This window comes from Atta cephalotes (genome assembly GCF_000143395.1).
Source record: "Atta cephalotes unplaced genomic scaffold scaffold00004, whole genome shotgun sequence".
Taxonomy (NCBI): Eukaryota; Metazoa; Arthropoda; class Insecta; order Hymenoptera; family Formicidae; genus Atta; species Atta cephalotes.
In genome coordinates this window covers 6,049,784-6,062,193 of record NW_012130068.1, presented here as the reverse complement: position 1 = coordinate 6,062,193, position 12,410 = coordinate 6,049,784, and the positions used below count along the sequence as shown (strand labels likewise).

Below are 12,410 nucleotides of genomic sequence, written 5' to 3'. Positions count from 1 at the left end.
AATATTATTTATTTATAATTAATATTAATTATAATACACTATATTATTTAGTTATATNTATATATATATATATATATATATATATATATATATATATNAAAACTTTATATGCATATGTATTTATAACAAATTTTTAATTAAATTTTTTAATATAATTAAAAATATCTCGCGAGGATTCAAAAATTCAAAATTAACATTAATATCTCTCCACGATTTATAGAAAATAGCAAGTTCTCCCATACGTTTGTTTCGTATTGAATAAACCATTTGATAACGTCGAAAATTCCATTATAAAGATAATCACGTATTCAAATATAACTTTTCGTAGCCAATCAAATGTATGATCTTTATGTTTATCTTCGTTATGGTTATCTTCGTGGAAAGTGGACGAGTGATCTCCATTCTTGATCGGTGCAAAAGAAAAGAAAAAAAGTGTAAAAGATATCAACTTTTCTTTGGAAAATACGCATTATCTTTTCGACAGATTTGACGATAAGAAGGAAAAAGTTCTTTAGTATGTCAAAAAAAGATGAGATAGTTTGCTGATTTGTTTGATGGAACGCTCCTTTTCAAGTTACATTGATGATAAATCAATATATATAAATAGCAAGTTAAATAAATAATCATTATCAATCATGATTCTATCCTGAAAATTAGGGTAGAAACGTTTATTTTTAATACGAAGACTTTCTGTTGTTATCGAGACTATCTGGATAACAATGGTTTTTGGAGGGCGAGATGTAGAATTCAGAATATACGTGTAGAATTCTTACTGAGAGATTATAAAAATACTACAACCGTGATTTCGAAGTCAAACGTGTTTTTCCATACGCTTTTTGTTTATTAAGCTCGAAATCGACACACTCATGTTTCGTTAAGAGAAACCTAAATAAAGCTTTTTATCATGTCAAATTTGTATTACAAGTAGTTACTGCTATTTTCGATCTTATGTTTGAATGATAATTCTTGCATAAGAGTTAGACTTATATAAGAACAAAGAATTGGGCCAACACTCAGGACTGGGCATGTATTTGAGATACTTTTATTCAAAAACAGTATTTGTAACACAATTGTATTTGTAACACAATTGTATTTGTATTTTGTATTTCAGTGAAACATGAAAGTATTTTATATTTTATATTTCAGTATAGTTCACATGAAAATATTTTGTATTTTGTATTTTAAATCGAAATATTGAAAGTATTTTATGTTTTGTATTTCAAATATTAAGATTGATAATAAATCTTATTATTTGAATTACAAAATACAAAATACTTTTATGTGCTTCGCTAAAATACGAAACACAAAATACAATTGTATTACAAATACTGTGTTTAAAATAAAAGTGTTTCAAATGTCCCTGCTAATCAATCAATTATTCGATCTTCTCAGACATATAATCAGTTTATTTTTTTCATTGATATAATAATTATCGTATTAGTATATTCCTGAGAGGCGAAGATTCTAAAATAATTTTCCCTTGATACGAAATAAAGTTTAACAAATAAAGATATAACGGAAGTTTAAAACATTTGACATATCGTGTAACTACCTACGCGAGTAATAAATTGCAACCCGGAAGATCTGCAAACTGCCACAATAATGCAGAGTAAATTTGGATGCGACTTACGATCACGTGGAAGCTTCGGTACTTTGGGGGATTACTCGAGTCTTACGTAAGCCGATTGGTCGGAAAATAGATTGGAATCGCTCCGGTTAGCGCAAGTGAAGGTATACAATCAGCCGTTCACCAAAATACATCTGTAGATACATACATACATGATAACCGCGTTTTGCGTTTGCCTAGTCATTTACGTTAAGGATTCTAATATACTTATACACAATGTAAATATAACTGTAGTATCCAACTGTGTTTCTGTTTCAATTAAAGATCGAAATTTCGATTAGATTTCGGTTTTAATCGAAATTAAAAGGGACATATAATTGAAATTGATTAAGTTATAATTTAAAAAAGATTTTTATTTTATATTTTATATCTTGTAATTTTATTATTAGTGAGATAATATATAATTTTGATATTATATTACACATATAATACACTATAAATACAAATATTAATAGAATATAGATAATAATAGAATATTGTAATATTAGGATGATAATAATGTGTAATTATTGTTTCAATAATTAAATTATGATATTAATGATATTATTGAATAAATACAAATTGTATATATGTATACATACGTACATATATTTTCTAGAATTTCTATAAAATTTTCAGCAGAAATAAAAAAAAATTGTTCTGATTGGACTTTATATAACTGTTTTAAATTAAAATAAAAACAATTTTGTGGCTTTAAAAATAAATCTAATAAATTGCCTATGTGTGAGTAGTTTGTATTTGATTTCTACTGAAGACAACTAAAATCCAAAATAGAAATGTTTGTAATTAACTTTGTTAGTACATTTCAATTGTCTACAAATTATAATTTATCGCATTATAAATATATTATTTACACATTGACAAGCGCAAAGACAGTTTACTTATATTTGTTTTAATAAATTTATTAATCTAAGAATATAATAAAAAGACGAAATATAGATTTTGTGCAATTTTTTGTAACGCGTATATTGTATCATATTTACGAGAAGCGTTGAGTAGGTGAAATTATGAGTTGAGTTTTTTATCTTTATATATCTTTCCCTTTATATCATTCAAATTTCTCTCTTCAACCTTGAAAGTAAAGTTCGAAAGAAGTTCAATAAAGATATTGGATCCGAAGATATCGAAGACGCGACTTGTCGAGACCGAGAAGTCGTGACATTGTGAATGATTAGAAGCTTGACGAGAACAGCAGGCCATTTATCTATAGCTATTAGAAGGTACGAGCGAAATAATTCTTTGGGGTTTTACACGCAAGCTCCCGAATCCGAAGCCACTTGTAGTGAGGTAGAAAAAGAATAAAAAAATAATTCACGCGAGAAACGTCAATAGCGATTCGAGTCTTATACACCCTCATATTTCAAATTCATCTACGTTGGGGTGCCGCTGGATGATGATTTTTTTTTTCTTTGCGTTGACATTAATATTGTCGCGATCGATTCGTTGGAAATGTGACGGGATTTCTTTACGAGAAAAATAATGAGATTAGCGAACACATTTAAATTGAATTATTGATGAATATTACATGAATTATACATTCAATTTGGAATTATATCTGTATAATCGTCATTTAAAATCGAATAAAAAATAAAATAAAATTTGATTGAAAAGAGTTTAACTCCTTTAGAAGAGTTTAATTCTGAAATAATTGTTGAAATTCTCTAGAAGAAGAAATTCTTAGCAAATTCATCTAAAAACTTTATCAGTATTATTTAAATCTTACTTAAATGAAACACAACAATGCAATTTAAATATAAAAGATTTAAAAATAAAAGATTTAACACCTAAGATGACTTATGCATTCTTGTTATTCATTTCATGTTATAATATTTGATCTAATTGCATGTCTGATCTAATAGCCGTGAAAATATACGGAGATAGTTTATAATCGAGTCGTTTGAAATGACTCGGTTAATTTGTCAAGACATAGACACAGTCGGTTTTTTCCTCTCCTCGCATTTGATGATCTCGTTGTCTTGCTGAACGAAATGGTCAGCCTCGAAAAACTTATCAATGAATTCTTTTAGAATTCATTGCGAGTTCGTCAATATCCTATTCGTATCACGTACGAATGATATTGTAAGAATGAAGCATCCTGAAAAGATCTATTACGTGTTCGAGGACAAAACAGAAATAGCATAGAAATTTTCTTCTCTTCGAGATATTCCGAGAAGGCAATGTATTAATAAATCGCATATGATAGAAATGTGAAATCATTTCACTCCAAAACAAAATTGAGAAGATGTCGAAAGATTTATATGTTTATTTCTGTAAAAGTAACTTAAATTAGTACTTAAATAAGTAATAAATTTTTATTAATAAAATTCTTTGAATAGAATTAAAAAAAGGAAATTATGAGAGAAACCAATTTTTTCAAAAAAATATGGTATACGTATATTATACACATATATTTTTTAAGTTTCTATTTGCAAAGTTAAGATATTGCTTTGCTAAACATTTAGAAATAAGAAAAATCGATTTAGAAAATAAAACATGCAAGAAAATATCTATATATGCAAGAAAAATTTCCTACAACTTAAATTCGACATTAAATGAATAGAATAGAATACAACAGAAATTCGTAAGGTGATTGAAGTAAATGTCACACAATAAAGCCTTGTTATTATGAATCGATATCGGAGTAAGTTTATGCGAGACCGAAAATCCGATCAAATGTCTGAATCTTCCTCTCTCTTTTTCGGTTAAAATCGACAAATATTTTCTGATATCTGTGCGTTTCGATAAAAAAACCGATATCATAGACTTTCGTTTCAAAAAAAATTGCGAAGCTTGGCGTTGATGCGGCGATCACATCCCGTCAGAATCGTTCGCATATTGTATTTACTTTCTCTCTCGAAGATTTTTTCTTCCAATCTAAGCTATATTTGAGAATGGCGTTTATTCTTGTCTAATTCTCATATTTTATTTGAGAAATGGACACAGCCATGTTTAGTTTTGCCTCAAATCTAATAGCAATTAAATAAAGTCGTAATTTTTTTTAATTGCTTTTCTACGACTTTTATTCGATTTGTCTATCTGGAAACATTCGACCTTTACACGAAATTTTGCGTGACTTTCAATCTTGCTATAATTTATCTCGATTTTGTCACATTATATTTTTATGAAATGGAAGACCTATTATTTAGACAATGACAATAAATTTGTCAAATAATTTGTATTGCAATTCTTATCATGTAAAAATTATTAATTATTAAAATCTGTCAAATATCCTATTTATTCACTTACATACAATATATTTGCAACAATATTTTTAAAGAAATATATTTAATAGCGATATAATTTAATAAATTTTAATTTTAATTTAATAAATTTCAATTAGTAATAATATCATCGAATAATTAGTTATATTAACAATATACTAGTTGACAGTTGATATAGTATAATATTACATGTTCTAATTGAAAGTTAGTAAATTCAGTTAATGCTTGTATGATTTTTACTGCAGAAATTCTCAAAGTTTATGGAAAATATACGACATATGTTTATTCAATAAACAAAGGAAACTTCAAAGAACCTCTCTGTCGTATCGCACTTGCGTGTTTATGAAATTACTTGCATATTATCACAGGCGCAGCAACCCTGATAAAAATAAAAATCAGAACGTAAATCGAATGTAATAGGAATAACAGAAGCGTAAATGAAACTTCTATGAGGCGAAAATTGAAACATCAAATGTTTCTTCGCAGAAGCATAAATGCTTTTTTTACATTTCATTTTCCAATTTCCGCCTTCTAGAAGTTTCCTTTACGCTTCTTATTGCTTTTGTTATTCTCCCATTACATTCGATTTACATTCCGATTTTTATTTTCATCAGGGAAGATATTTGCAACATTATTCAGATATACGTTATTCAGATACGTTCTGTTAAGCGAAATTCGAAGAATTAAGCATAGATTTGAATGCTTCACGAGATTGCTGCAGGAATGTCTGGCTAAGCATTTGCAATATGCCAGCGGATTCTGGGCGGTTTAAACTTTTCGTGAGAAGAGAACGTCTAGCGTGATACATTTGAATGATTTGCATGTAAAACTATGCGAACTTACTAATTTTGGATTAAAATATGTAACTGTTTTCAACTGTCACATCTAGCATGCTTCTTAATTCAACTAATTATTCATTATTATTTGATTATCATAAAGTTTCTTAAATTGTGACGTTCGATATATCTCTTTGAAAATATCATCCATTATATGCAAAATGAATGAGTGACAGTTTAATGACAGATTTCTTGGAGTTAAAATTTTTCTTTAAAGTTTTCCATATTTTAATTATGTCTTTAGAATCAAGTTTCAAACTGAAATTCGGTTAAAACTCATTCGGTTGAAAAATCAATAGAAGATTATAGTCTTAATATCTATTTTACTTTTTTCTTTATCGTAAGATATTCAGCAGACCGTGATTCAAAGCATTCTTCGAGACAGGATGATCAAAAATTCTTCTAATTTTTCTGATTCTACGAGTTCCTTTGGATCATCAATTATTATTCGATGAATCCGTTGATTTTAATAGAAGAATCTTTAATGGATTCTTGAGTACTCGACTTAGAATCAAAATAAACCGGATTTCAATTATCTCAAATCGTGTTCCTAAGAATGCTCGAGCTGCAAGTTGTAATTTCCGATGATCAAAGCAACTGCATCGCTTACCAAGCATGCGAATAACGTTCCTTTGAGCGTTCGTTTTCCCTCTGCTGCTGTCCACGTGATTCAATACACCGTGAATATGATGCCTTTTACTGACGGTGGTGGATAGCAGGCTCGAGCGTCGCAATTTGATGGCGATCAACACGTACAGCACGGTGATGATCGTCATCGGCAGCACAAAGAATAGGATAGTTGAGATCTCAAACGCGTGCTCGATTAATGTCCACCGTAGTGAGCACCTGGCACTGTCCAGGACAGCGGTGTCGTTGTCGGCGTAATCGACGTAATAGACGATACCAAATTGAATAGCCTGTGGTATGGCGAGGCAGAGAGCCAACAGCCATATCGCCACCACAAACTTTATCGCCCGTGATAGTTTCGACATTGTATGTGAAATAAAGGGATGACAGATCGCCACGTACCTGCAGCAGAGAAAAAAAAAGTAGAAATGTTAAAAAAAGAGATGAATATTTTATTTTCAAAGAGACTGAAACTCGTCGATGGCTCTATCCTGCGGGTGTCCGGATTATCGATGTTCACACGCAGATCAAAGATCGGTAGAACTGACAAACTGGCGCGAGCTTTCCATTCTCTCTCTCTCTCTCTCTCTCTCTCACTCTATTCGTGTATTTTATTTTATCGATTTCTACATCAAACTGATGGTATAGATATTTCAGTTGAAATACCCATATCATCACAGTTATATCATGCATGATTCGTGAAAAAAGAGAAAAAAAACGATACCAATAGATTAAAATTGAATGATTGGCAGGATATGAGATCGACGAGTGTTTATATATCTATGACAGTTAGATTGGATATGCGCGATATATCCTAATATTTCTGAACTCACCTCTCGATGGTGAAGGCCGTGATGGTGAGAACGGTGGCATTAGCTGAGGTCTCTGAAGCGAAGCTCTGAATAATACAGAATGCCTCGCCGAAGACATACGGAAAATGCGACCATATGTAATACATCTCCGGTGGCAATCCGAACACGAGTAGCAGCAGGTCAGACACTGCGAGACTAAAGAGATAATAATTGGTAGCGGTATGCATGGACTTGTTGCGCGCGATCACCACGCACGTGGAGATATTGCCGATTAAGCCGGTGAAGAAGATCACAACATAGATCACTGTGATCGGTAATACGATGTACAGGGAATCCCGGCGGTCCAGCGCGTTTTCATCTCTGAAGAAGGCGATCGTACTCGAGTAATTCTCGTATCGTGGATTTGTGTGAATGATCGTAGAACGAAGCTCCTGAAGATTTCTATCTTTCGAGAGTCTCCACGAATCTCCCGCACCTTGAAGGATACTGGTGATGTTCGCTATCGTACCCGAAATCATCTTGTTTCTTTTATTGAATTCTGATTGGCGAGAATACGCGTCAACTTCGCAAAGAAAGTAAGTAGATTAATATTTGGGACTTCGTGACCGAACTTCAAATCGCCTCAAACGTAGATATCTCCGCACTGCTAGTATTTCTGCAATTTTTGTTGCTTAATCTTATCCATAAATATTATAGATCATATCATTGAGATGATTTATTCTATGGAATGCAATTACGATGTCTTCTCTGAACAGTATTGATGGTTTCGTGAAGATCCATTGATCTCAGTTTACACAGATATTCTTGATAATTTTCAGTCTACATCTTGTGAATATTTTTACGAGCTGAATGGCTTCTCGCGATAAGATCCTAGCACTGCTTACCTTCGTGTTGATCTGAAATTATAAGTATTCTTTTTTTTCAATTTGAAGACGACTGATTTACGTTTTGCGTAGGCGAACAATATAATCATAAGCCGAGTTTTGAATATTATCGTGTACTTGATCTTCCGTATTTAGCAAAAAATATTTTGCTGATCCAGTTAGAATTATAATTGTTTTTTGTATCTAATAGAAAGTTATGTATCGTATGCATAGAGTTTATAACACAAATCTAAATTCTATTTCTGTCATCTATATGATTAGATGCAATACATATTCTATATTATATTCGCAGTATTTACTAGAAATTTATCTATTTTAACTATTTTTCGTACTTAGATAATTTTCGCTGTAAGATCACCTTTTTGAGTAAGTAATGTTGTATAGAAAATAGTATGACTGATGTTATTGAGCGATATCCACCGATTAATGAGAAGATAATCCGTGTCCTCTCTGATGCTCTCTTCGATTAATTTCGGTCAATGTGCAAAAATTAAAAAGCCGCCTGTAAATTTCTCAATTAGACCAACGTGTAATATTGTTCTCTTTATTACACGTTTTGCGGTCGATATATAACGCAAATTTTTGTTAGCGCAAAGATTTAATAATATCAACATTATAATTTTATATTCAATGTAACTATTACGTAATAAAATATGTTCAATTTATTTTGTTGAACGCAAAATTAGATTATATTACTTTAGTTATATTACTTTAGTTGAGGTCGACTAGGACGTTTAATACCGTACACGGAAAGAACAACTTTGCTAAAAGATCCATAAATTTAGCTAGATTATAAATCTATGTAGCCAAATTTTATATCATCATAAATCTATAAATTTAGACAGAGCTGAAAATAATTTTATTGGATCATAAAAATAATTACGTAAGAAACTCAAGCTATATTACGACGTGACGAGCTATATTAAAAGTTTTTCTTCTAAAGACCGGAGCACAAACCTCTGCATAATGCATAATGCATAAGGCATAAGAAAGTCAACCAATCAGAATCTTTTCATGAAAAGAAAAGGAATGAAAGATTTTGGTTGGTTCATTTTCTTTTGTATTATGCGTTATGCAAATGTCTGTGTCGCAATCTTATAACCGATCACTCAGTTTGAGCATAAAATATATCTATATATTTATTCTGACGGTCTAAGAAAATTATTTTCAGATTTGCATCCAGCTAAATTTTTAGATATTTTAGTTAAAAAACTCTTTTTTCCGTGTATCTCTAATCGTTTGAAATACGAAATAAGCCGGTTATCTCGCTACCTCTTTGATGAATCTCGCAATCATCTCATTTTAGTCAATTATCCATGTCAGTTATGTTAATTATATGATAAATCCTAATGTAGTTGCTAATGCAGGCATCTGCCTGTGACGTGTACGCTATGTGCACACATTGTAAGCTTTATTCATTATGTCTATTTCTAATTTCCGCGAACACTGCCTTTCATAATGATGTCATTAATGCTTAAAATTATTTACGAAATTTGTCGTTAATGAGAAGTGAATATCTTCAAAAAGATCTTGATAATATGTGATGTGATTTCCAGTCATATATGATATTCTTGTCCGTTAACAAATATCCGCTTTCCACATTACAATTATATTAATTGCTCTGACAAGACCATTTTTCGAATATATATACTCTAACCTTTTAAAGCATTGCTTTAATCTGGTCCTTTTCTCAGCCATACATGTGCTCACCCATTCAATCTTCAAAGTATCATGTTTCTCTAAAAACGACAAATGCTACGGAGATAGATATATATGAAATGCGATAATCCTGTTAATCGAAATGAAATCACGGCATTAAGTGCAAAAATAGTCTGATACATATAAACTGATATTCTTTTGTATATTGCAACTTTTTATATATTTTTTATAATATTATTTTAACATTAGAATTATTGATGATTCATTTTATTAACATATTTTATAAATATATGAATTTTATAAACATATTATAAATATATTTTTGAAAAAAGAAATAATGGATAAATTCAAATAATTTTCAAAAAAAAAAAGACAAACCAATAATATTTTATATATAATCACTTGGTACTTTTTAATTAAAGTAAAATTTATTAAATTAAATTATGATACTTTTTAATTTTTTATAATATTTCAATATATATGTACACAATATGCAGAGCTTGCACGAAAAATCGTTTAGGCAGACCAGCTATATTTCCAATAACAATAATAATATTTTCAATAATTATTTTTCGAAATTGATCTACTTAAATCAATCTTGTCGATGCAAAACAATTCCGATTTCATCTAAAAGTCACGTGAGCTGCAGATCAATCGACAATTATGCTCTGACAAAACAAAACTAGATACTCCAGCACCTTACAAAAGCCACAAATCGCACACGGCACACCACCTTGCATTCTCGTCGGAGTCCTAAACTTGTTCTGCGTCATCGTTCGCGGATCGTTTCCACGCGCGCGCGAGGATGCTCATCTCTGCGCTTGTTGCCTTTACGTTGATGTTGTAATCGACGACACGGTACTTTCGTGAACGTCGTTCATCGAACAGAACGGAAACACATGGGGCTATTTTCGAAGCAAATCGCGCTCCCAACTAACATTCAGCATTGTCTAATTGTTCCCAATGAATCGTTAACTTCTTCGTCGTCAAAACATTATCCGGAAACCGTTCCGCAAAATTAGTATGAGAAATTCTCTGATTTATCTAGCTTACGTTCCATCGTTTGTATAATTTTCAACGCGAAATGATTTCTCTCGAGTATAATTCATCTGTATTCTGGCACATTTTGTTAATGAACTCTCCAACATGCTTCGGATATAAAGCTGTTGATTTTTGTTATGAACTATACTTCTAATTCTTCTTTATAACATTAGCCGTTAAAACGAATTCGATTTTTTATATAATACAATATTATCATTTTAAAGCATGCGATCTTTAATTCTGTTTTAGTTATTGCATGTTTAAACGCAAAGAATGCCTTTGTTAGCTCAAATAATTTACATTTTAATAACAGAAAGCTATGATTGGATTATAAGTAACGCATATATAATTTGTTCTACTTGCATCACATTAAATTTTAATGAAAAGTTGCTCGATGAACGCACACTTGATTATTTATTTTAACAAAATTTTCGAAAATTTTCTACATTGAGTCTTTTCACGTACCACACGATTTTTCTTATTCTTGCATTTTCTGAAGTTACAGAAATGTCTTCATTTAGTTTAACATGACATGTCTGCGCTTATAATTTATTGGTACAAATTTATCTTGGTAATTTATTGGTACAAATTTTCAGACATTAACTTGCCGTTCGGTCAATAGATCACAGTCAATAGATCGCACTTTGTTAAGCTTTAAAGATTTAGAAACGCTTCAATTCTATACAGCAGTATCTATTTATTGTCTTTATTCAAGTTTTATTTACAAAATACGTGAGACTTTTGAAATGACAATGAAAAATTATTTAGTGCAATCATGCAAGACATTTTATATCTTCGATCGTATCTCGATCACGATAAATAAAGTGTAGTAGCATCCCGCTGCGTTGCTTTCGATTAAGCTTTTGAGATCCATATAGTTAGATCTTTTACGTTACATTATATAAAATTGAGCCAATCTCGTATCGCTTGATGTGCGATTCAACGAACGTCGCTTTTCTCCTATGATTCCTATAAAAGAAAATTGCCTACGCGACATTATCACGTTCTTGCACTTCTATCTTAGAAATATTAATAATTCCCAATAACAGTAATATAATACAATGTGTAAACAATGTTGTGTCTTTTCTGGAACAGACGGTCCAGATTAACATCGATTCTTATTAGAGCAACATGCAATAATTATAAAATTATTCCATTAATGTATCAAACTCTTTATTGAAACAACTGCTCGATTGGGAAATTAAAATCCTTCATTCGGAAGAGGCGTCAACGCTCGGGGACATAATTCAATCTGTCATCTGATCCGAGTTTGATTCGTATTATCACCGAAATCGTCGCAAATATGATAGAAAAACGCGAGAATGTGATGTCGATTGATAATCATGGATGAGAAGAATCGAGAGCGTTAAACCGAATTTTTTGACACAAAACATCGAGAAAATACAATCTCGACCGATCAGTTTCTGATTACAATGAGATTCATTCATGTGAGATTGGCGCGGGCACTCGATAATGCATAGCAATTTCCTGTTCAATCGAGATCAAATGTAATTATGTAAGAATCGTTCGAAGTTATTTCGAACAATCATTTTCATATTAAATTTGATGAGTCTCGTAACTGATAGAATTTTATTCCGTAATCTTGAATTTTGTGTGTGTGTGTGTGTGTGTGTGTGTGTGTGTGTGTGTGTGTGTGTGTGTGTGTGTGTGTGTGTGTGTGTGTGTGTGTGTGTGTGTGTGTG

General features: G+C 31.1%; 1 protein-coding gene across 1 annotated transcript in view; it reads right to left on the bottom strand.

Moving 5' to 3' along the window:
- LOC105625993 (neuromedin-U receptor 2-like) overlaps nt 1-7,641 on the bottom strand; it is a 13,638-nt gene extending 5,997 nt beyond the window's left edge. The window contains exons 1-2 of the mRNA XM_012207301.1: nt 7,145-7,641; nt 6,295-6,713 (exon numbers count right to left, since the gene is read on the bottom strand). Of these exons, the coding sequence (XP_012062691.1) occupies nt 6,295-6,713; nt 7,145-7,641 (916 nt within the window). The remainder of the gene's footprint in view (nt 1-6,294; nt 6,714-7,144) is intronic.
- Between the last annotated feature and the right edge of the window lie 4,769 nt (nt 7,642-12,410).